This window comes from Myotis nattereri (assembly GCF_964212035.1).
Source record: "Myotis nattereri genome assembly, chromosome: 1".
Lineage (NCBI taxonomy): Eukaryota > Metazoa > Chordata > Mammalia > Chiroptera > Vespertilionidae > Myotis > Myotis nattereri.
Genome location: NC_138075.1, coordinates 31,686,595 through 31,710,622, shown reverse-complemented (window position 1 = coordinate 31,710,622; position 24,028 = coordinate 31,686,595). Strand labels below are relative to the sequence as shown.

The window sequence follows — 24,028 nt, the reverse complement described above, 5'->3', positions numbered from 1 at the left end:
GGGAGAGATAGAAACATCAATGATGAGAGAGAATCATTGATTGGCTGCCTCCTGCACATCCCCTACTGGGGATTGAGCCCACAACCCAGGCATGTGCCCTTGACCAAAATCGAACCCGGGACCCTTCACTCCCCAGGCCGATGCTCTTTTATTCACTGAGCCAAACCAGCTAAAGCTAAAGCTATTGTTTTTAAATAATACAAAGGACAAAGACCTAAATTGTCCATCTAGAAGCTCTCCAGAGTCAATATAGCCTAGTGTTTAAGAGCAAGAGCTTGGCATCCTCTGTCCGAATAAAGATCTTGGCCGCACCATTGTCTTTCCTGGTGACCTAGGGCAGGCTCTTAACCTCCCTAAGCCTCAGTTTTCTAGCCTATAAAACGGGGACGATGATACCTACTCGCTCTTTTCCACCTTCGTAGTGATGCCTTTGCAGCACTCAGTGAATGCTGTTCTGCTGGCTATTCCACTTCGTGCTTTAGTGTAATGAATTTTGCTCAGTGGTTTTCTTCTCCTCTCCCTCAGACCACATGTGGCATTTCTTCTCTGGGAAGCTATCATTATAATTCTAAGGGGTTACCCTTAAGAGCACCAGAAATTACGCCAACTTTTTATGTGGAAGCCGGTACGCTCACAGATTCTGATTCCTCCCCGTGTTCTGTCCCGGGGCTGCCCCTCCCTCAGCTGAACGCTCTCCATGCTGATCCTTCTGGTCTCGGGGCTCTTTTCCATTCGCCTGTTCTACCGTAAAACGTAGCCATCTCTGATCGTTTTTGTTCATTGGTCTACCCTTCCCGCCTTCAGTTAGTCACCGAAGCTCCTCCAGTACTTTCAGATTGAAATGCCTAAGGGATGGATAGAGTCCTTAGGAAGAAAAAAAAATGATAGAGCCTCTTCCCAATAAATTGCTAAATATGCGTCCCCTTTTCATATAGGTCAGTGAGCTCAAGACCTCCATGCAGCCCCTCCTACAGGAGTGGAAGATCTACGATAAACTCTCTGATGACGTGAACATGATGACTGTTCGATTCGGGTACTGCATGGAGCACAGCAAGCCTGTGGTTCTGTCATTGGAGGCCCTGAAGTGCCAGGTGCAGAACCTTCAGGTAAACTAACCAGGTCTTGGCACGGCACGTTATTGGCAGGTAATCTCCAGTGGAAGCAAGCGCAGTCACGGACACAATTGCATCTGGGCTCTCAACAGAGAAGCACAAAATAGTATTTTAAACACCAGCACCAGAAGTATAACTTGAAATTCCAGAATGAATCACGTGAGCCAAAGGAGTGAAACTTTGTCAAAGTTCACATTGAATTTTTCTTCATTTTTAATGTTCATATTATTTTGCAACGTAAAGGTTTGGGTTTGGGTGGGTTTCTTTTTTAAGTACACTTTAAGACAGTGATGGCGAACCTTTTGAGCTCAGCGTGTCAGCATTTTGAAAAACCCTAACTTAACTCTGGTGCCGTGTCACATATAGAAATTTTGTGATATTTGCAACCATAGTAAAATAAAGACTCATATTTTTGATACTTATTTTATATTTTTAAATGCCATTTAACAAAGAAAAATCAACCAAAAAAATGAGTTTGCGTGTCACCTCTGACACGCGTGTCATAGGTTCGCCATCACTGCTTTAAGAGTTTTTGTCTCAAATAAAGTAATACTTTCTCAGTTGTTTTCTTACTCACAGTTTTAATAATTTGTCCCAATCTTATCAAGGTTTGTGTTCCTATTACTGTGACAAGAGAAGGTGTTGGAAAGCTGCTGCCTTCTTTGGAATTGGCCAGGCCGTTCGGAAACTAACACTCCTGCTCTGTTCTCTCAGTCTCTTCAGGACGAAGCTGAGAGCAGTGAAGGGCGCTGGCAGAAGCTCCAGGAGGTTATTGGAAAACTCAAAGGTTCCTGCCCCTCAATTGCTGAGATAATCGAAGAGAAACGCCATCATACTCACACCAGGTACTTACTGTGTTAAGATACAATTTGAATAACAGATCCGTTATCTTAATGACCTGTATTGAATGAAGTGTCATGGGCATCGGACAGTCTAATCTTAATCATCTGAGATGACTGGTTTCATACTCTTCTGGCCTCTACTGGTTTGAAGGATCTAATTCTAAGTCATGTATGATTTCATGTCGTGAAGGCTCTTACCCGCCCTGTTCACGCGTCTGGTGTAATCAATTTGGAAATACCATGATTACAGCCCCAGAGTAGAATACATGCTCAGTGTAATCCTCAGGGACACCAACGCCCCGGGCAGAAACAGACTAAGAGATGGGCCAGATGGGAGGTCTTTGCCACAGGGAACATTAGACCTGGAAGAAAGGGGATGTTAGAATACCTTCAGGGAACTGATTCTTGATGAAGCCTGTGTGGTAGGAAGCTCCTTAAGAGGTGTGGCCCTAGTTAATTGCAAGTCTTTATTTTATTGAATGCGATATGGAAGCTGGCCTCAAGCTGCTTTAGTGATGGGAGAGAAAGGTAAGCTACAACAGTCTGCATATAGAGTGAGAGCAGTTCCCCTTACTCCCACTGTTATGTTAGGAATGTGTGTGGCTTTTGTAATTGGAGAATAAATTTGTCATAAACACAGTTTCAGCAGGCTTCCTTAAAGACCCAACTCTATAAATAGGAGCCCCTCCCACGTGGAGCTGTTTCATCAGGCGCACAGTCCGTGCTTTCTCCACGTCTGCCTAAGGGACACCCATACTACAATAGATAGTCCTTGCCAATCACAAATTTTGTCATTTTTGTTAAGAATTATAAAGTCAGGTAAATAGTCAAGTTCGGACTTCTGTTTTCAGTGGTTCTCAATCTGTGGGTCGCAACCCCTTTGGCGGTCGAACGACCCTTTCACAGGGGTCGCCTAAGACCATCCTGCATATCAGATATTTACATTACAATTCATAACAGTAGCAACATGACAGTTATGAAGTAGCCACGAAAATAATTTTATGGTTGGGTCACACGTGAGGAACTGTATTTAAAGGGCCAGAAGGTTGAGAACCACTGGTTTAGATAGTGATGGTGCAATTAATAAAAAAGGTATTTAACAGTGTTGCCTTAGCAGTCCGGGAGAGTGTGCTTTGAGCTTTTGCTGCAAGGGAAAGGATGGGATCGGGGACCTGTTCATGTTGCCCTGACAGGTGGACCCAGGTGAACCACGACATTGCAGAGCAGTTGCAGACGGCCCAGGCTCTGCTGCAGCTCTGGGAGGCCTATACCAGTGCTCACACTGAGGCTGTAACGAGGCTGGACCAGCAGGAAGCACAGTACCACCAGCTTGCAAACATCAACATGTCTGGAAACAACCTGGCAGAGATCCTGACCCCAGCCCTGCAGGACATAAAGGTGAGTGCCAAGCCCATTGGGGAAGCCAAGGGGTAAGACCCAGGGACTGGACCGAGCGCGAGGACAGAGGAGTGCATGCGCAGGCTGTGTTGGACACGGATGAGACTGGGATGTGGGAGTCCGGGGGGCCAGGTGGAGGCTCAGAGGCCAGGTCTGGGCAGCAGGCAGCAGGGAGCTGGGTTGGGGGCACCTGTCACCACCTCGTTCCAAGTCTCCCGTCACTCCAGCAGGTAAATCTCTAAAGCCAACGCCTCATGCAAAGTCTCAAATAAAGCAAAAGTATCTCAACTGAATATGGTGATCTAAGAATAATAGATGTGGAATCTCTTGCTTTAGAAATAATCATGGAAAAAAGATAATTATGGACTCGCCTCCATGTTGATAGGGCTTTTCTGTAGTTATAGTGACAGGTAGACTATGTTTAAGAGCTGTATAATTTCCTCTGTGGTTTTATCCTGTTATGTTGATGAAGGCCCAGAAAGTGACTACTTTCAAGTTTTAAACTGGGTGACCAGCTGCCTTCTGTATCTTCTAATACTATAGGACAAATCAAAAAGTATTAACCAATTTAATGAATGACAGAAATCCAACAGATGTGGTCTGTATTTCTGATCAGCTTCTACCTGGCCTGTTCTTTAAGAAAGAAAACCAAAAAACACACCCACACACACAGTATTTCCAGAGGAGCCTTAAAATCAGCGTGGTTAGTGAGATTCTACAGTCGCTGCAAGTAAATCCACTTATGTCACAAAGTCTTAAAGGACAGGATTGCATTGATCCTTAAAATGCCATTAAAGCAGATTCCTAAAATGTTCGACGATTAAAGGCATAACACACAGGACTCACCCAGGTGGTCTCCCGTTTCTAAAAACTAGAAGCCCCAACCCTATTGGTCAGTGGTCAGTTTTCTCCCCGAACCGGCAGATTTCAGAGCAGCACCAGTGATGTGCATCAGGTAAACAAAGCCTCGCTTTTTCAGCTCTTTAAGATAAACAATAAAAAGCCATGCTGACAGTTTCAGGGCAGAAGTCTTCCAGATGTGGAGGTAGGGGGAGTGGGGGATTCCTGCGGTGAAAGGAGGAGGAGATGTTTGGGGATCACCTTTTCTTCTCTAGGAACTGCAGTGTGATGTGCAGAAGACAAAAGAAGCCTTTGTCCAAAACTCCACTCTCCTGGATCGCCTCCCACAACCTGCGGAGTCGGACACCCACGTGCTCCTCTCTGGTCAGCGGCACTCCCTCCAGAGGGCTTCCTACTTGGAAAAGATGCTGCTTGTGAAAGCAAATGAATTTGAGGTTCATCTTCTTTTTTCATTCAAGTTGTAGTCGTGGCCATTTGCCCATCGCCCTTAATTCCTTATGTCCTATGAAGTGATAGTAATCCGTGCTCGTTAGGGCAACTACGGAGTAAAGCTGCCCCTGAAAGTATCTGCCATTTGACATGATTCTTTAAGTAGGTGATTTTTCCATCGCATGGGCAATGGGCAGGTCTTAAGCACCCATTTCTTCTTTGTTGAATGTGTTAGTTTAAGAAGTCATATATTTCATACGCTGTTCAGATCTCAACAGTTATTTGGATCTCCAAGTGGGGTAATTGAGCCATAGGCCATTTGTTGGATTCTGCATTCACTTTTTTTTTTTTTTTTAATCCTCACCCAGGAATATTTTCCCATTGATTTTTTAGAGAGAGTAGAAGAGAGGGGGAAAGACAGAGAGAAATATCCATGTGAGAGAAACACATCGATTGGTTGCCTCCTGCACCAGGGCCTGGGCCGGGGAGGAGCCTGCAACCAAGATATGTGCCCTTGACCAGAATCAAACCCGGGACCCTGCGGTCTGCAGGCCAACGCTCTATCCATTGAGCCAAACTGGCTAAGGCGGCATTCATTTTTTGAAGAATTTTTTGTGCATGAACTGTCAAAAAGCTGCACAGAAGGCCATAGAACTCCAGTGTCATATCTCAATAGCAGCAGGGAAAAAATATTTAACTAGCAGGACTGGGAGAGCAGAGTACATACTGACCTTCCTCTGCATAGTCCCTCAAGCAGGTGAGCCATCCATCCCTGGAGGCTCAGTGCTTTGCCAAAGGCACAGAGGGGAAATCAGGAGTCCTCTGAATATTCAAGACAGTAATGCGCTGCGGGTGGGGGTGGGGCAGGGCGGGGGCGGGGAGGGGCGGGGGCAGGGGGTGGGGGGCAGTTTGGACTTCCATCAGCTCCCAAGGCTGTGCTTAATTCTGTTCGACATGCAATTGTCTCTAATGAAAACTTCTCTTGCCCTAGTTTGTTCTATCACAGTTTAAGGATTTTGGGGACCGGTTGGAATCTTTGAAAGGTCGTATTACACATGAAGAAGAGAATTTGGATAAACTCTACCAACAGGAAAAAGAAGGAAATCCCGACTCATTCCTGGTATTGCCAATATTTATCATTTCTAAGTGCTTAGACTCAGCATAGGATAAAACATAAGCTAATTACGGTCACACTATAAAACCTGTTTCTATCATAACTCTTACGCACGGCAATCTACATGTCATTCATTGTTGTCCTATTTTCCCTAACTTCTAGGAAAGTATGACAACATAGGGATCTAGTTTAGTAATATGCCACAGTAATTTTCGTAGATTTTTAACTTTTGATGTCTTTACTAATTAGCTTTTGTTAACTAGAATAACCTTGGAATTCGCTATGGTGATTAAATTTTTCTGGTTAGTTGAAGTTCGAAAGTAAAATACCCTATTAAATTAATTGTATATATTTTTTCATTTATTAGCTTAGTTAACATAAATGAGTGGGAGATTTAAAGAATACTGGCTCCTGCATACTCCTAAGTACCAATCCACATGACCTGGATCAGGAGTCAGGAGCCCAGGGCACATGCTCATTCCCTTCCATGTACGACTTGTTCGTTGGAGTTTTCATGCTACGGGGCAGAGGTGACTATGACCCATAAAAGACTAAAATGTTTATGATCTAGCTGTTCACAAAAGGAGTTGGCTGACCTGGACTATCAGAGCAGAGTTCCGTAGTGACAGTGTGGGTATTGTAACGGATGTTTGTTTTACATCTTTCGACCTAGAGGCTGTCCCTGGGATATCATTTTAAAAATAAAATTTTGATGAGTTCGAATTCTTCTGTCATTTCACATTCTACCAAAATGCAGATGTTTAGGTACCATGCTTTACTAGTATTTTAACGATTGCGTTTTCATGCGACTTATGGGTAAACTGCATGATCTGTTGAAGGTCAAATTGTTGGCAGACCAAATGGGATTTGAAGGTCCAGAATGGGTCCTTTTAAAAATAAAAAATGAAAAAGCTTATTTTCACCTTCCTCAAAAACAAAATCTGAGACCACTGTCTATTTCCTGGGCTGACTAGGTTCTGGCCGTATGTGCAGCTTGTTGTTCTAGAAAAGCCACAGGATTGAGAGACCTGGGTTCTAACACCAACTAGCGATTTGACGGTGGGCAAGTCATTTGCACACGGAGGCCCCAGTGTCCCCTCCTCTTTCAGATGAGGATGGTCCGCAGCATCTCTGTGACCTTTCCACCAGGTGAAATCTCGTTGTTACCCTCACATCTGGAATCGGTTTCCTTTTTTAATAGAATCCTGTGCTCGCACTGGCAGCCCACTCGCCTGAGGCCGAGCAGCTGAATGAAGTGAGCCTCGGGCTCCCACTCAGCGACGTGGCTGTAAAGACACTGAAAGACATGAACCGGCAGTGGATTCGCGCCACGGCGACGGCGCTGGAGCGCTGCAGGTCAGAACAGCCCATCGCCCCTGCTCCCTTTCAGTTCTGGTAAAATGAACAGCTTGAGCTCAGCAGTGTCAACGTTATATGGCTCTGTTTTATTTGTTTTTAAACCTCTTTAGTGAGCTCCAGGGAATCAGATTACATGAACAGTTTCTTTACTGCTGTGAAAAGTGGGTCCGCCTTTTGGAGAAGATAGAAGAGACGCTCAAGACGAGCATCGCCGACAGCCTTCCAGCTCTCCTGGAGCAGCAGAAGGCATATGAGGTAACCTGTGCCCCTCACCCTGGGGCAGGGGCAGGGAAAGATGGATTTATTTATTTTTGTTAATCCTCTCCTGAGGATAGTTTTCCATTAAATGTTTTAGAGCGAGTAGAAGAGAGGAGGAGAAACAGAGAGAAAGAAACATTGAAGTGAGAGAGATTGGTTGCCTCCCACACACACACAGATCAAGCCTGCAACCGAGTATATGCCCTTGACCAGAATCGAACCAGGACCCTTCAGTGTGTGGGCCAATGCTCTACCCACTGAGCCAAACCGGCTAGGGCAGGGAAAGATGGATTTAGATAAAATACAGAGTACCTGTCAGTGTATGTCTAATCCTGTTGTCAGTTGATCACGTGCAAAATTCTTAACACATTTCACAACTTTCAACATTTTGTTTTATTGCTCTATTTTATTAATGACAGAACTCCTAGATTTTCTGCAGTAAGTGCAGTCTTCTAGCACCACTTTGCTTCCACAGAATGCAAACATGAACATGTTGAAGTACCTCAGCTCATCTTTGCATTTTCACCGAGTAATTCTCTAAAATAGGGAAGAACTTGGTATAATTATAATTGCCTCATTAAAAATTTCACAGGGGAGCTTTCCCACACTTGTGCTGATGTTTGTTTGGAAATATTCTTGCTGGTTATAGGTCGATCCTGCCCTTCAAAGTGGGCACGATTAGTTCACCGCAGCTTTCTAACATAACCGATTTGGCTGCATTGTCACGTTGTCATCCAATGAAAATGAAATCCTCCCAGCCAAAAAGCTGAGTGACCAAGAAATAAATTACTGAACTTCATACCTTAGCTTCCTCCTCTTCAGATGGACATTATAATAGTACTTAAGTCCAAAGTTTGAGGAATAATTAAGGTAATGCATGTTTTACATAGTGTCTAGCAAACAGTAGTCTGCCCAATAAACAGGCATTAACCATAGTTACTGTTGGATCTTTCCCTTCTAAGATTACATTTGTAGGTGCTGTTGATGTGATGGTTGAGCATTCTTTGCAGTTAGACTCAAATAATTTGAAAACTGATCACCTCAGGTGTCCTCCGTGAGCTTAGATTTTAATAGGAAATATAAGGTCCAGGTTCATAAAATGAATTCTACAAGCTGATATTTAATATTTTAATTCACATACAGATGTTGGAAGCTGAAGTTTCTATAAACCAGACAATTGCTGATTACTATGTCACCCAGTCCTTACAACTCTTGGACACAACAGAAATAGAGAAGAGGTAAGCTGTCTGGTGTGTGTGTGTGTGTGTGTGTGTGTGTGTGTGTGTGTGTGAGAGAGAGAGAGAGAGAGAGAGAGAGAGAGAGAGAGAGAGAGAGAGAGAGAGAGAGATGCAGTCAGAGCAGGCCTTCCACCATGTGAATCTTGATCCCATCCGTTTCCTGTGGGCATGTCAGTTGACGGACCACCACGGGGCAGTCTTGGGACAATGTTAGGATAGGGTCTTGCTGGGGCCATAAAAATCGTGGTGGCACTCTCCCCTATGGTAGGCAAGTGGGGTTAGCAGAACAGACCCACTCGTCAAGTACAGTTTACTGATTTTTTACTTCAAAGGATTCTCTGTAGAATGTTTTCCTCTCTACCTTCAGCCTCATGATGTTTTGCTATTTAAAGAATAATTCTGAATATTCCTAGCAAGTAGCTTTGTCACAGCTGTGAAAGACGGATTTCTCCCTGTGCTGTGTACATGGGATTGGGGCCTCTGGGCAGTGCCACTCAGGCTGAGCAGAGCCCCTTAGGCCATCCTGGTGACAATAGCTGAACCTGCCACACAACAGGTACCCATGGCAGACAGCCCAGAGGTGCCCTGGCCTGTTGAATACTTCTCCAGTGTCCTGGTAGGGATGGTTTTCCCTCCCCATCACCACCATATACCTCGGCATCTTTCAGCATAACTAAGAAATTAAAGCCCATTTCTTCCCAGCTCAGAAGTAATGAAGCCAGTTCCAGGATCATCAGCTGGTTTTGGTTTGATCAGTACAGCAAAGCATGACTTCCTTCACAACAATTGAAAGGCCTTGTTTTTCATGTGAAGGGTGTCACTTATCTGGAAAGGAACTGATTGAGTAGCTGCAGGAAGCATGTTTTTCACTGCTGAAATTACACGAAGTAAAACCCTCAATAATAGATAACATTACCAGATACCCAGCTGCTCATCTCTGTCCCTCCGATCCAGTGTGTAGTTTTCCGTGCAGCATTTGGCATAATGGCTGTTAAAACAGCTCCCATTTAAGGAGTGGTTGTCTTGTGTGTAAAGTACCCAGGTCCTATGCAAATACCTTTCGCTAAAAATCTTTGCCAACCACATGCTGCCCCTGCTCCAAGTGCCCCATCGTATGTGAGTGGAGTGGCGCTAAGTTCTTAAGAAGTTTGTTATTTGTGTAAATTGCACATACCAATAGCAAATCTGAGTTTCTGTGATGCTGTGATAGTTATTTTTCTACCTGTTCATGTCTGGATTCCCTATCCCACTGTTTTCCCAAGGCCGGCATTTGTTTCGAAGTTCACGCAGCTGAAGGCCCGGTGGCAGAGCGCCGCGCAGAGCGTGCGGCAGAGGAAGCGAGCGGTCGCTGCGCTGGTGAGGCAGTGGCGGTGTTTCTCCACCCCGGAGGGGGACTTGCTCCGCTTCCTCGCCGCCACCAGCCAACTGCTGTCTGCGGTCAGGAGCCAGGACTGCCACAGTCTCTTCCAAACCAGACGTCTGATCCATGAGCTGAAGGTACTCCGGGCCGTCGCAGTGTGGGAACCACGGGGGTCATTCTGTGGAAGACATACATCCCCTCCAGGTTTTAGGTTTTCGAAGATGTCATGGTGCAGGCGTGCTCTTTGCAAGGGGAGGCCAGAGGGCTAGGATCCCTAGCCTTGCAGGGTCAGAAACCCAATCTCCTCCATCCACCCAGAAGTAGTGAGGCTCTCCTGGGCTGTGGGAGTAGGGAAGGAGTGGAGGTGGGTAGGTCCAGTGGGAGAAGTTTGGGTGACAGACTCACCTCACCCAAGCTTTTAAGGTACTAAGTAAGATATAACCTGGCCACCAGTTTGGTAGTTTACAGTGGGACTCCTGCTTACTTGTGAAGGGCTAATCCGTTTAGGCAACAAAGTTTTCAATCAGAAAGGTGCTTGACGAGCAGAGGGCTAGAGTCATTTGTTGGCCGTTCTCAGGCATGTTCCATTGAGCTAGAGAACCACTCTCTAGGGATGCACCAAAATGAACACCAGCCTCCTGAAACCCTGCACTTCCCTATTCACTTCCCAGTCGTCAGCTATTGAGCGCATGCTCCGTGCCAGTCACTGTTCCAAGGGCTGAAGTATGGTGGGCATGAAGAGAGGACTCCCACGCTCATGGGGGCAGTCAGACAAATCTACACTAATAAAAGAGAAACATGCAAATTGGTGTCACTCCACTACGCCCACCAGCCAATCAGAGCGACTATGCAAATTAACCCAACAAAGATGGCGGTTAATTTGCATACACAGGCACGGAGTGAGGACTGAAGACTGAAGAGGCTTGGCTTCTCCACTGTGGCCACAGCGGAGAAGCCAAGCCTGCGGCCGGACCAAAGGCCTGGGTCCCGGGTGCTGGAGGAAAACCGGTGCCAGCAGCCAGGGGAAGGAAGGCCTATTGCGCAAATCTCTGTGCAGCGGGCTTCTAGTTAATAAATAAGAAAATACCTGATTGCAATAAGGCATGTCTACTTCATTAAACTGCAGCTAATGGAGGGGCTGGGTGGCTCCTTTAGAATGGGCGATCTCTGGGAATGTGACATCTTTGGAGCCTGAGTGATGAGCAGGAGCCAGCCAGGCAAAGTCTGGGGAAGGAGCCTTTCAGACAGACGGAATGGCTGTCCCAATTCCCCACACTGGGAACAAGCTTATCGACGCAGAGGAACAGAAAGAAGGCTGGTATGACAGGAGCCCAGCCAGTGGGGCCGCGATGGCAGGAAATGAATTTGAGACGCAGGCAGGGAGGAATGTCTTACAGCCAAGACATGATAGCTGGATCACAGTCATGGTGTAAGAGGAGACCGCTGAGGAGTTTCAGTTGGAAGAGGGGGCAGCATGATTCTCTTTGTATCTTTTAAAGATCCTCTGGCTGCTCTGAGGAGGATGGATGGGGGAGCAGCCAAAGGAGAAGCAGGAACCCGGTATATTTCCCATCTCTTGCTGCATAGCAACCATCATTGATGCTTACCTCCCACAGATCTGGGGGCTGGCAGGGCACAGCAAGGCCGTTCTTGTGGGGGGTCTCGGGCAGTTTCGGTCAGGTGACGGCTCGGGCTGGACTCATCTGGCAGCCTGCTCACTCTCGTGTCTGGCACTTACGCTGGAAAGATTGAGACAGCTAGGAACTGGAACCGCTGGGCTCCACGGCATCATTCCCTGTGGTCACTCCACATGGAAACTCTGGTAGCCAGACTTCCTACATGGCAGTTCATGGCTGCAAAGGCCATGTCCCAAGAAAGAGAGATCCAGGGAGAAGCTCTGTGCCTTTTAGACCTCACCTTGGAAGTCACATGTGTCACATCCACTGTCGTCTTTAGCCATCACACGTGCCCACACGGGGTCAAGAGGAGGGGACAGGCACTGCCACTGGCTGGCCAGTGACAGGTTCCGGAAAAGCACGTGGGGCAGGGAATATTGCTGTGGCCTTTTTGTGAAAAATATTCTGCCAGACCCAGTTAGGCTATGTCAGTAGTCTCGGCGAGTTGTTAGGATGGATAAGACAAGAGTGATCACAGTGAAGATAAAAAAGGGTATATTTGTGGGTAGCATTTACAAGACTTACTAATGGTTCGGATGTGGCACGTAAATAAAAATCTAAATCAAGATGACTCTGGGTTCCTGCTGTAAGCATCGTGGTGAATAGTGCGCTGTTGACCAAGTCAGGGAAGACTGGAGGAGGAGCAGGTCTTTTGATCAGCTAAGTTTGAGATGGCTTAGGCAAGTCACTTTCTTCCTTTTTTTAGAATAAAGAAATTCGTTTTGAGAGATGGCAAACCACCTATGAACTAACCTTGGAAGCTGGGGAAAAGTTGCTGAGCACAACTAACCCGGAAAGTAAAGAGTCTGTTAACAAGAGAATCAGTCAGCTTCAGGACAACTGGAAGGACACAAAGACCCAAGTAGGAGAGATGATTAAACACTTCCAGAGCATCGTAGAGGTAAACTCGCCACTTACTTTCCCACTCATGACACTCAAATGCAGTACATAGAATGTTTGTTTGCTGTGTGACAATGGGAATGCTTATGGGATGATATTGTGAGTTTTCCAAAGGTCCTACTATTCCATGAACCTTGCCAGTTACTGAATGTAGAAGAATAATAAGAGCATTTTAAAAACTCAGTATTAAATATGTAAATACTTGAGGTTCTATTTTATATTTACTTTTATGAAACAGAGAACTTTTTTTAATCCTCACCCAAAGATATGTTTATTAATTTTAGAGCCGAAGAGAGAGAAAGAAACATCCATGTGAGAGAGAAACATCAATCAGTTGCCTCCCATACACACAACCTGGGTATATGCCCTGCCCAGGAATCAAACCCACAGCCTTTTGGTGAACGGGATGACACTCTAATCAACTGTGCGACCCAGCCAAGGCAAAACAGAGAACTTATTAATATTCCGTGGAAGTTCCATATATGAAATGAATGTTCGACATTTGGTCTGTCCTTGGCGATAGTATATTAAAATAAACACAGTGATACTTCATCTTTCTGTTATCATCAGAAATGCATTTTTTATATAAATAAATTTCACAGATAATTTATGATCATATCTTTAAGAACTGAAAGGTTCCTTAGTCAGTATTAGGAAAATCATTTTGTTATGCTAAAATACCAAGTTTTTCTCAAGGACTCTGAGCTGCTTTGAACCTAGGCCCTACACGACTGTGCTCTTTGAGGTCTCGTGTGGCTTTTATGGTTTTCCTGTCGCTACATAGAATATGAAGCTATCTATTTTTTACTTTTTGTTTCTCTGAGCATACCTACTCCTGATAAGCCCACTCTCCTCTTTACACTATTGCAGTGGTTCTCAACCTTCTGGCCGTTTAAATACAGTTCCTCATGTTGTGACCCAACCATAAAATTATTTTCGTTGCTACTTCATAACTGTAATGTTGCTACTGTTATGAATCGTAATGTAAATATCTGATATGCAGGATGGTCTTAGGCGACCCCTGTGAAAGGGTCATTCGACCGCCAAAGGGGTTGCGACCCACAGGTTGAGAACCGCTGCACTATTGTGTGTGTGTGTGTGTGTGTGTGTGAGAGAGAGAGAGAGAGAGAGAGAGAGAGAGAGAGAGAGAGAGAGTGTGTGTGTGTGTGTGTGAGAAAACCAGATAACCAAGCTTATCAGAGGTGGTTTTCTGAATGAAGAATAAATATGTCCCGAGTTAGGGCCTGAGCATCTCTCCTGTGAACAAAGTGTCTGAATCTTCTTCGGTATACGGACTGCAAAATTCATGAACTAGAAACACTGGTTGAGCTCCGGCCATGTTTGTAAAGCATGATGGTAATTGCAGTTACCGGGTTGGTGTGGGGAGAAGAGTTTTGTTTCTCGCTTTGCTTTCTTGGTTGTGTTCCAGGGACTTGATGTTGCTGGACCAGTGGCCTCCCCTTACATGAGTTATCACCATAGAATGGGGCCAACCCAAGTATGTTTATAGCAGTTGTACTGAGGATTAAAATAGTGTTTGAGTTTATGTTTGTCTGCTGTTAGTCACCTCAGCAGTAGAAACTTACCCTAATGAACCAATTGTAAGCACCCTGAACTTGAAAATGCAGGCAACTAGTTGCTCAGTAATGGAAGGTTAAAGGAAGTAGAGATGGTGCAGAAGAATGGCACTGGGCATGGGGGGCACCTGCCGCCTTAGGGCACCTCTCGACTAAGCTGCCTCTACCTTCATCTCCTTGGCCAGTCAGGTTTCTCTGAGCCTCATTTTTCACATTTTATTATTTACCTTTTCCTGGTAATCCTCATCTGAGGATATTTTTCCATGGATTTTTAGAAAGAGTGGAGGGAGGGGAAGAGACAGAGAGAGAGAAACATTGATGTGAGAGAGACACATCAATTGGTTGCCCTGTACATGCCCCTACCAGGGTCGGGGATCAAGCCTGCAACCTAGTACATGCCCTTAACAGAGTCAAACCTGGGACCCTTCAGTCCTCAGGCCAAAGCTCTATCCACTGAGCCAGACTGGCTAGGGCAGTTTTCACATTTTAAATGTGATAATACTAATACTTGTGCTGTCTCCTAAGGTTATTACAATGACAATAAGACAGTGAAGTTGAAAACGCTTTAGAAACGGTGAAGTGCTTTAAGCAGGAGGTGGCTGTCAGCGCACCGGTGAGAGATGGAGAGCGAGTGAAGCTTGGCTGTAAGGGCCGCCCAACCCAAACCACGAGAAAGGGAAGGGAGAGAGCAGAGGAGTGACGTTAGGAAAGAAGACAAGAAAGGTGGTCGATTTGGTGCTTTTGGTTTTACGATGCTATGGCAGCGCATGCCTGAGTCTGTAAATGCTAAAGATGGGTTCTTCGAGCAGCCTTTTAAATGTGAACTGTTCCAGTATCAAAATAGAAATAATATCACATAGGCCAGGGTCATGGGGAGGGAGGAAGAAACACGGTTGACAACACGGGTTTGCACTGCGCCGGCCCACTCCTTTTTTTCAATAAATGTAAAGGCCTCAGAGTCCTTGGGTTTTGCATCTGTGGATGCAGCCAGCTGCGGATTGGAAGCTATTTTCCATCTTCAGTTGGGAATCTGTGGATACCAAGTGTCAACTTAAGTCACATGGGGATTTTCAATTCCTCTTGGTGGGATCCCCTAACCATCCTCACCCCCCGAGTCATTCAAGGGTCAGCTGTATTTTGAAGCAAAAACCAACCAACCCAATGTTTGAAATGAGCCACACATGAAGCTGCAAAAAGGTGTTGAACCAGATGGTATTCCTTCGGCTCCATTAGACCACGGTTTGTTCAAGGAAGGAACGGGGTTTCTGTGTGACCTGCAAAAACACATTAGGTAGCACACTTCCGTGGATTACATGAGCTGTTCTGGTTCTGTCATTTACTCTTAAGGAGCAAAGTACTTACCAGTCTCAACGCTGTTTTCAAATAGACCTGGGACCAGTGTGAAAAGAAAATCAAGGAGCTGAAAAGCAGGCTGCACGTTTTAAAGGCACAAAGTAAAGATCCTCTCCCAGAACCTCACGAGGACCTGCAGAAACAGAAAGAGCGGATTAAGGTACGGAAAGCCGAGGGGGGCGTGCACGGTCACGCTCAGCTGTTTCCCCCGGGGGTTGCAGAGTTTGTTGCCTTTCCGTTTCCATGTTGGAACCAAGTTTTCATGTTCCGTTGGAAAGCATTTTTCCTATCTTTTATCTAACAAAGCATCCTGGTCTCTGAAGGAATTAGAACCCATGGTTTTGGAGACCCTTGTGTGACAATGAGAGCCTTTGGGATCCTCGTGGTTTCACTCAGACCCTCTTTCTGTCTGGCTCGCGGAGGTGGAAGATGTGGCCTCGGAGACGACATTGAAAGCTGTCCCCTTACGAAATGACCGTGTCATTGAAATGAGAGTCAAGTATGACTAAAGAATTCAGGTTTTTTTAAAAAGCCAGTGGGTTGAGTGTTTTTGCTCACTTATAACATTTTTATAAAACCTTCCAAACTGTATTTTGCCTAATTAATATCACACTAGCAAAAATTTCTGCATATTTTAGGCCAGTGATGGCGAACCTTTTGAGCTCGGCGTGTCAGCATTTTGAAAAACCCTAACTTAACTCTGGTGCTGTGTCACATATAGAAATTTTTTGATATTTGCAACCATAGTAAAACAAAGACTTATGTTTTTGATATTTATTTTATATACTTAAATGCCATTTAACAGAGAAAAATCAACCAAAAAAATGAGTTCGCGTGTCACCTCTGACACGCGTGTCATAGGTTCGCCATCACTGTTTTAGGCCTTTGCGGACAGGAATTTGCATCCATACAATTTCCAGGTCAGGAATTGCCGGGTCTCTTCCCTCTTTGCAGGTTTGATGTTTAAAAGACATCAAAAGCCTTTTGGAATGTATTTTGTCTTGTTTTTGTTTTTTGTTTGTTTTCTTCAGTGACTTCAGTCAAATTGAAATAATTAGGAAGAACTAAGTAGTCTCATATGTCAGCTGTGCTAGAAATCCGTTTTTCCCCCTTCATTTTAATATATCTGACATGCAAAATATTTTTAACCTAACAAATGATATGACAAACTGCCACGAAACCATCACTCAGCTGGAAAGTAAAACATCACAAATACAGTTACAGTGTCCTGGATGATTTTCAAAGTATGTTCCCTCCCCGGAAGTGTTTACAACCCTGAATTTGTTCTTTCACCATGCTTATGCACTTTTTTTTTTTTTTTTTTTTTTAATATATTTTATTGATTTTTCACAGAGAGGAAGGGAGAGAGATAGAAAGTTAGAAACATCGATGAGAGAGAAACATCGATCAGCTGCCTCCTGCACATCTCCCACTGGGGATGTGCCCGCAACCCAGGTACATGCCCTTGACCGGAATCGAACCTGGGACCTTTCAGTCCGCAGGCCGACGCTCTATCCACTGAGCCAAACCGGTTTTGGCATATGCACTTTTTTTTTATCATTTTACCATGTGTCCGTAGTTCTCAATGAAATATAGAAGTGTTACTTTTGTTTTTAAACTTTACATGAACAGTACCATACTATATAACATATAATGCAACCTTTTGCCCTTATTATGATTTTGAGTCATCAGTATTGATACCCACAACTCATTCATTCTCACTGCTGTGTTGATGCATTATATCAATAGGAAACAATTTATTCTTTCTCCAATCACTTGGTATTGTCAATTTTTTAAAACTTTTGGTAGTCTGATAGGGGTGAGATGGTATCTCTTTGTAGTTTAATTACTAGTAAGTTCAATATTTCTTTCATGTTTATCACCTTTTCAGATTTGCCTTCTATGAATTGCCTGTTTATATCCTCAACTCATTTTTCTGTTGGGCTGTTTTCTTATTGATTTGAAGTAGCTACTTATTTATTTTAGATCATTCTCCTCTGTTGAATATAGACATTGCAAATGTCTTCTCCCATCCAAGAACTTCTTTTTCTACTTTTTCTTGGTGTCACTGGCTGGGGGGGGAGGAGGGGAGGATATTTTTTGTCATTTTAATATAGATGAATTTATCAATATCTTCATTTTCTGTTTCCTTTGAGACATCTTCATACTAAAGTCATAAAGATAAACTCTTACATTTTCTTCAGAAAGTTTCATGTTTTGCTCTTTAACTTATACTTTTATTCATTGAAGAATTGATTCTTTTTTAAATCCTCACGCAAAGATATGTTTTCAGTGATTTTAGGGAGAGAAAAATAGAGAAACATAATGTGAGAGAGAAGCATTGGTCAGTTGCCTCCCATAGGAGTCTCGACCTGGGATTGAACCTGCAACCTTTTGGTGTATGGGACGATGCTCCAACCGACTGAACCGCCTGGCCAGGGCTGAAGAATTAACTTTTGAGTAACTTTTGAGTTAAAGGCTCAATTTTTTTATTCACGTGGATAGTCAGTTGTCCTGATGCTTATTTATTGAATAGTCCAGTGTCAAATATCATGTTTCCACATACACAGAACTTCTTTCTTGGTTCTCTGTCCCACTGGTCTGCTTATCTTAGCTTTCAAATCAGATCTTTATTTCAGGCATGATATGTGCCCAGACCTTGTTCTCCCACCTTAGTATGGATATCCTTGGGTCTTTGATTTTCCACAACTTTTAGAAGCATTTTGTGTAGTATTGAATGTGTAGGTTAATTTGGGAAAAATTAACATCTTTTTGACACTGAGTACTCCTTTTTTTTGAATGTGGCATGTTTCTCCTGTTAGTCATTCAATGATGTTTTATAATTTTCTTCACATAGTATTGTGCATCTTTTGTCAGATTTATTTCTTGATGTGTTGTTTTTGAAGCTATTAAACATTCTGCCTTTTTTTGGTTATATTTTCTGTTTATCACTGGTGCCTAGAAATGTGACTAACTTTATAAATTGATACTTGACTTACGAGTTTAATTTGTTCCGTGACGGAGCTCGTAACTCAAATTACTCGTATGTCAAATCAATTGTGAACGAGTGAGACACGTGATGCCGGGCTGATGTTGTGGTGTTCACTGTGACGTTCGCTGTGCCATCTAGCGGTGGGGTATCTAAAGTTGGCTCGTAACCCGAATTTTAGCTCGCAACTCAAAGCAAAAAATCAGCCGAGAGACGGCTCATATCTTTAAAAACTCGTTAGTCGGGACACTCGTAAGTCAAGGCCCCACTGTATTATATTCAGCCATCTTGCTAAACTCTTTTGCTAATTCTAATAATTTGTCTACATATTCTTTTGGATGACTATGTCAACAATCACTATTTGTGGAAAACGACCCCTTTTTGTTTCTTCCTTTTAATTATAATTTTTTCTGTCCTACCTACACTGGTCACTGCTTCCAGAACTATGCTGAATGGAAGTATTAATGGCTGGCTCCTTCATGTTAATCCTGATTTTTTTTTAAAGAATTATTCTGACATTTCACCCTTAACTCTGATATTTGCAGGTGGTGTCTTTGTTAGGTTCAGAAGGTTCCTACCTCTTCCTAATTTTCAAAGTTTTTATCGTCTCTACATCTTTAGGTTTAGATCTACACTTCAGGTCTAATGAGAGGATGTGGAGTCACTCTCAGGTCGATACACAGAATTTCCTCCCATAAAGCCTAGAAACCAGTGCAGAATGCAAACTACAAACTCATAAGAGGACGTGACTTCCCCAAGTATCGCACTTCTCAGATTCCACCAGGATCCTTTCAGCTCCCATAGCCTCCACATCCTCTCGCAGGGGAAACAATGCAGGAGAGAGTCCAAGAGCATGAATTTCAGTCAACCATGCCCATATTCCAAAGGATCCTACGTAACCTGAAGCCTGGCTAGGGCAGTGTTTACCATCCTGAATCACCTGGGGAGACACACCAGCCCCTGGACCAGTCTGGGCTGTACTTTCCTCCTAGGAAAACTATATTCCAGTGACAACCAAGTTTCTGTATGGAATAATTCTGTGTGTGTGTGTGTGTGTGTGTGTGTGATTTATATACTTCATATACTAGCTTTTCACTACTATCAAAATTGCTGTAGTGGGCATTTGTGTTCATGAAACTTGTCAAACAATTGAGTCCTTGGGACAATTTTATTTTTAAGGTAATTTTTTAATAAGTAATATGATATGGTCCAAAATTTAGAAGGCACAAACGGTACACAATACTACCTCCCTTATCCATGGTTTTGCTTTTCACGGTTTCAGTAACCTGCAGTCAACTGCAGCTCAACATATTAAATGGAAAATTTCAGATATTTGAGAGAGAGAGAGCCCAGACCACATTCCCAAAACTTTTATTACAGTATACTATTATAATTGTCCTATTTTATTATTACTTGTTATTGTTAATCTCTTACTATGTCTAATTTATAAATTAAACTTTATCATAGGTATGTATGTATAGGAAAAAAACAGTTATCCCAGATTAGGTACCATCCACCATTTCAGGCATCCAGTGGGGGTCCAGCACATCCCCCATGGATGAGAGGGGACTACTCTACATGAAAATTTTTTCTCCCATCAGTTTCTTTTCACAGAAGCAATCCGTGTTACCAATTTTTTATTTGTTCTTCCAAAGCTATTCAGGCACATATATTACATACGTATGTACATATGTACATACATACACAGACATACATTCATTTCTTGGTCCGTTTTTTACCCAAATGATAATGTAGAGAAGACTTGCCAATGCACTGGTAGTTGCATCCTCGGGCAAAGGTTTTAACTGCTGTGCTATATTAGAGTCCAGTCAAGGCCTGTGTGATGCATTACTTGATGTAATTACTTTGTTTGACAATCCTGTTTTATACGAACAATTGGAATTATTCTTGCAATATAGACAGTTTAGCTGGTTATATTAAAGAAAGGGAAACCTATCTGAGGTGTTCTCTTTCACAATTAGTTTGGTCGCAAATCCAGAGTATTTTAATTTAAAGACAGAAGCATGATTTTTTAAACGTTTGTACAAATACTGAGCATCAGCTGTAGTAAACTTCCACAGTAGGTCTCGCTCTATATATTGATTCCTTGCTTTTTATACCTAATATTTATGAACATTTGAGAGCTCTTAAGACTCTGTGAAATGGTTCCCCTTTCGATCATACATTTTGATATCTGAGAATTTCTTAAATACCAGGCATTGTGGCAGGTGCTCGGCAATGTATTTGTGAGCAAGGTTGTTGCTGCCCTGGCCGGTACTGGGTTGACAATCTAGACGACTGGGGAGGCACATGTTAACCAAGGAGTTCCACTGTTCGCATCGGTGCGTGTGAGAAGAACTGTGAGCGTGGGTAGTGTTACAGGAGAAAGCACCGTGAGAGCGTAAACAGGAATCCCAACCTCGTCCAATGAATCAGAGAAGGCTTCTTGTTAGGAATCAGAAAGGCGCCCGTATTCAGAGGTTGCATACCTGCTAATTACCCTTTCAGGTGTAGGAGGAAACCAACCACGTATGCAAACCAAATTGATTTCCACTTGGCGGTGGGTAACTTATACAGGCCTCCCTAATACACAGGCGTCTGAGTCGGCACCTCTGAGCAGGGAGACACCGCAAGAGCTCAGCGGGCTTTGGGGTTCCTGTAGTTAAGTCAGTGGGTGATGTGCCTCCACTTACGAGTCGCCCCCTTTGTATTATGTAGCTCATGGAAACTGTTCTGCTGCTGTATCTGCTCTCACCCACTTGACTAGAATTGTGAGGCTAAAACTAGGTAACAAAAATTTAAAATAATGATCTCTGGTAAAGATGGTATTTCCTAGTCCCCACGCAACTTTTAAAAAAGAATTCTCCAGACCATTTTATTAAACGTAAATTATTGGCAGTAGCTTGTGAGAGCATACCAGTGTAGAAATGAGAGCTCTGGAAATCAGTCAGAACTCACACATGGTTATTGTCGCCTCACTCAGCCATGTTTCTGATGTGAATCCTCGCTCTTTCACTCTCCTGTGGGCAGGTGTGAATGGAGACCCTCACAGTGTGCCAAAGTATGAGGAATCGTAAGCACAATAAAAATGGCTCTTGAACTAGTGATCTTTTCATTGTGCTGTAGCTCTTACAGAGTTACTTGGAAGTGCTCACAAAACAGTAACAGACCATGCAATTTTATTTTTTTATTTTTTAAAGACACGTGCCCTAGCTGCCTTGGCTCAATGGATAGAGTGTCAGCCTGCAGACTGAAGGATCCCAGGTTCGATTCCAGTCAAAGGCTTGTGCCCGGGTTGCGGGCTCGCGGGCTAGATTCCCAGTGTGGGGTGTGCAGGAGGCCGCCTATCATTGATTCTCTCATCATTGATGTTTCTAGCTCCCTCTCTGAAACCAATAAAAATGTATTCTTTTTAAAAAAGACGTGTAAATGTTCTAGCTGTTTCCTTTTATCGCCCCTGTTGTGAAAGTAATTGTGTTGATTATGTCCTAGAATTCAAAAGCTTTAAATTTGACCAATTTATTTGAGGGGGGAAAAAAGTTTCCAGGGCCACAGGAAATTTTCTGCTAACCAATCTCTGCCAGTTATTTAGTAACCATTTATTTTTTTCTTTCATTGTATTTTAACTTTCTTTTTGAAAGTTAACCAAAATAATTCCCTTTGAACAGAAGCTGTTGTTATATGATTTCCACGGTGGCATCCGTGCATTTCTTAGGTGTTTTTTAAGAATAGGAAATCAACTTTCTACATTTCTGTGGCATAGTTTCAGAATTAGAAGCGTGTGTGTGTGTGTGTGTGTGTGTGTGTGTGTGTGTGAGAGAGAGAGAGAGAGAGAGAGAGAGAGAGAGAGAGAGAGAGAGAGATTGTTGCTTTCCTCTAAATAAAGGTAAAAACCGACATGACTTTAAAGTAGAATTCATTATATAAAAATCTGAACTACCTGAGAAAATGAAAATAGAGGTAGAAGAGTTTTCTTTTGAGAAAAGGGTGGTGAAGAGCTGGCCAGCCTCCCCTGCAGAAGCTGGCCCTGGGCTGTTTCTCATTCGGGAGGTCCCGCCCCCTTCCGGGTGTCCCCTCCCCCAGAGTCCAATCAAAGGATTAGCCTACAGGTTTGGAAACAACAGCAGTCTGAGTTGAAGGTTTGTTGTTTCTCTCTCCCTGTTCTTGTGTTTAATGCAGGAGCTAGAGAAGTCTTTGGCTAGCTGGACTCAGAACTTGGAAGAACTTCAAACTATGAAGAGCGACTTCACGCAGCACATTCTTGTGGAGGACGTGATGGTGCTGAAGGAGCAGATAGAGCTTCTGCACAGACAATGGGAGGACCTCTGCCTACGAGTAAGTCGGTTCAGGCAGGGCACGGCTGTGGTGGAGTTTATGGAACCGTCTCCGGGGGCCAGACAAAGTAGAAAGGAGCGTCATTTCATTGACCGGAGGCCCTTTCCGCTGGAGCCCAGGCCGCTGCTCCCTTCCCTTCGCAGGCAGCGACCCGGTGTGGCAGACCTGCCCCTTTGTTTCTCCAGCGCTCCGTGCTGGGACTTGGCACATTGTTAGCGCGCCTCGTAGAAAGCCAGGTGAAGTGTGTGAGGGTTGCAGTTATGCCCGCCGTGTGCGTGCGCTCTCTGTCTCGAGCAGATGACAAGACTAATCTGTGGGTTAGAATTAGGGCCCAGAAGGGATCCTTCCGGAGGCCGGACTTAGAGCAGAGGCGGCAGCACCTCCTCTGGGCTGAGTCGCACTTAGGGTCCCACAGGGACCGCCTTGCATCCCAGAGCTCCGCATTCGCGATGTTTCTGTCAAGTTTTTAAAACTCTGAAAGAAATGATCTGCTGCTACCCTTAGCACCTCAGTGGCTCACGAGGGGTTCACTTCTGATTAAGAGTGAGATTGTGGTGGGGTATTCGGCAGTGTTTGTGATAGGATCAAGACGGGATTAAAGGGTTCCAACAGATCTTTGTTTTACAAACATGTAATTCTAAGAAAAGTAAACTCCCAAATCTCATCTTGTGAATGATGAGATGTATTTTTAAGAGTTAAAATTCAGACACTTTTGGATGCATTTTCATAAAGTAAAAGCATTTTTCTTTATTGATTTTAGTATTTCATAGTCACAATGTACCCTACTTTTAAATGTCCTTTTAGAATTTTTCATTCAAATTTTATATAAAAGAAAATATTTAGAAAATATGAAAAGTATCCTGAAAGTTAAGCAGCAAAGACAGGGGTCCAGATGTTCCTCATTATGAAGCCTACCAAAGTGATGCTGTGCAAAATGCCAGGGTTTTTTCAAACTAAGATAAATAGATGCCCTGAGGAGCAGAAACACAAAACCTGGTTTTGGGGGGATAGTTCTCTGGGTCTTTTTAACACATTTGGTTGAGGGGGGAGGTGCAAATACTAGACATTTTGGCCTCCACTCCGAAAACAGCAGAGGTGTTCTGTGCATAGCAAGAAACTCTGGGAATTCAGCCTTCGTTTCCCCATCTGCAAAGTGGGGTGTTCAAACTTTCCCAAAAGAACTCTTTAGCTATTACCCCTTTTAACTCTAAGCTTAAAAGATTTTTA

General features: G+C 43.7%; 1 protein-coding gene across 1 annotated transcript in view; it reads left to right on the top strand.

The window, feature by feature from the left end:
• Window positions 1-24,028, top strand: part of SYNE2 (spectrin repeat containing nuclear envelope protein 2) — a 310,564-nt gene that overhangs the window by 247,905 nt on the left and 38,631 nt on the right. The window contains exons 86-97 of the mRNA XM_081090284.1: window positions 936-1,106; window positions 1,827-1,957; window positions 3,148-3,352; window positions 4,468-4,647; window positions 5,634-5,762; window positions 6,958-7,112; window positions 7,226-7,370; window positions 8,517-8,611; window positions 9,874-10,108; window positions 12,354-12,548; window positions 15,512-15,637; window positions 22,646-22,801. Of these exons, the coding sequence (XP_080946410.1) occupies window positions 936-1,106; window positions 1,827-1,957; window positions 3,148-3,352; window positions 4,468-4,647; window positions 5,634-5,762; window positions 6,958-7,112; window positions 7,226-7,370; window positions 8,517-8,611; window positions 9,874-10,108; window positions 12,354-12,548; window positions 15,512-15,637; window positions 22,646-22,801 (1,923 nt within the window). The remainder of the gene's footprint in view (window positions 1-935; window positions 1,107-1,826; window positions 1,958-3,147; window positions 3,353-4,467; window positions 4,648-5,633; window positions 5,763-6,957; window positions 7,113-7,225; window positions 7,371-8,516; window positions 8,612-9,873; window positions 10,109-12,353; window positions 12,549-15,511; window positions 15,638-22,645; window positions 22,802-24,028) is intronic.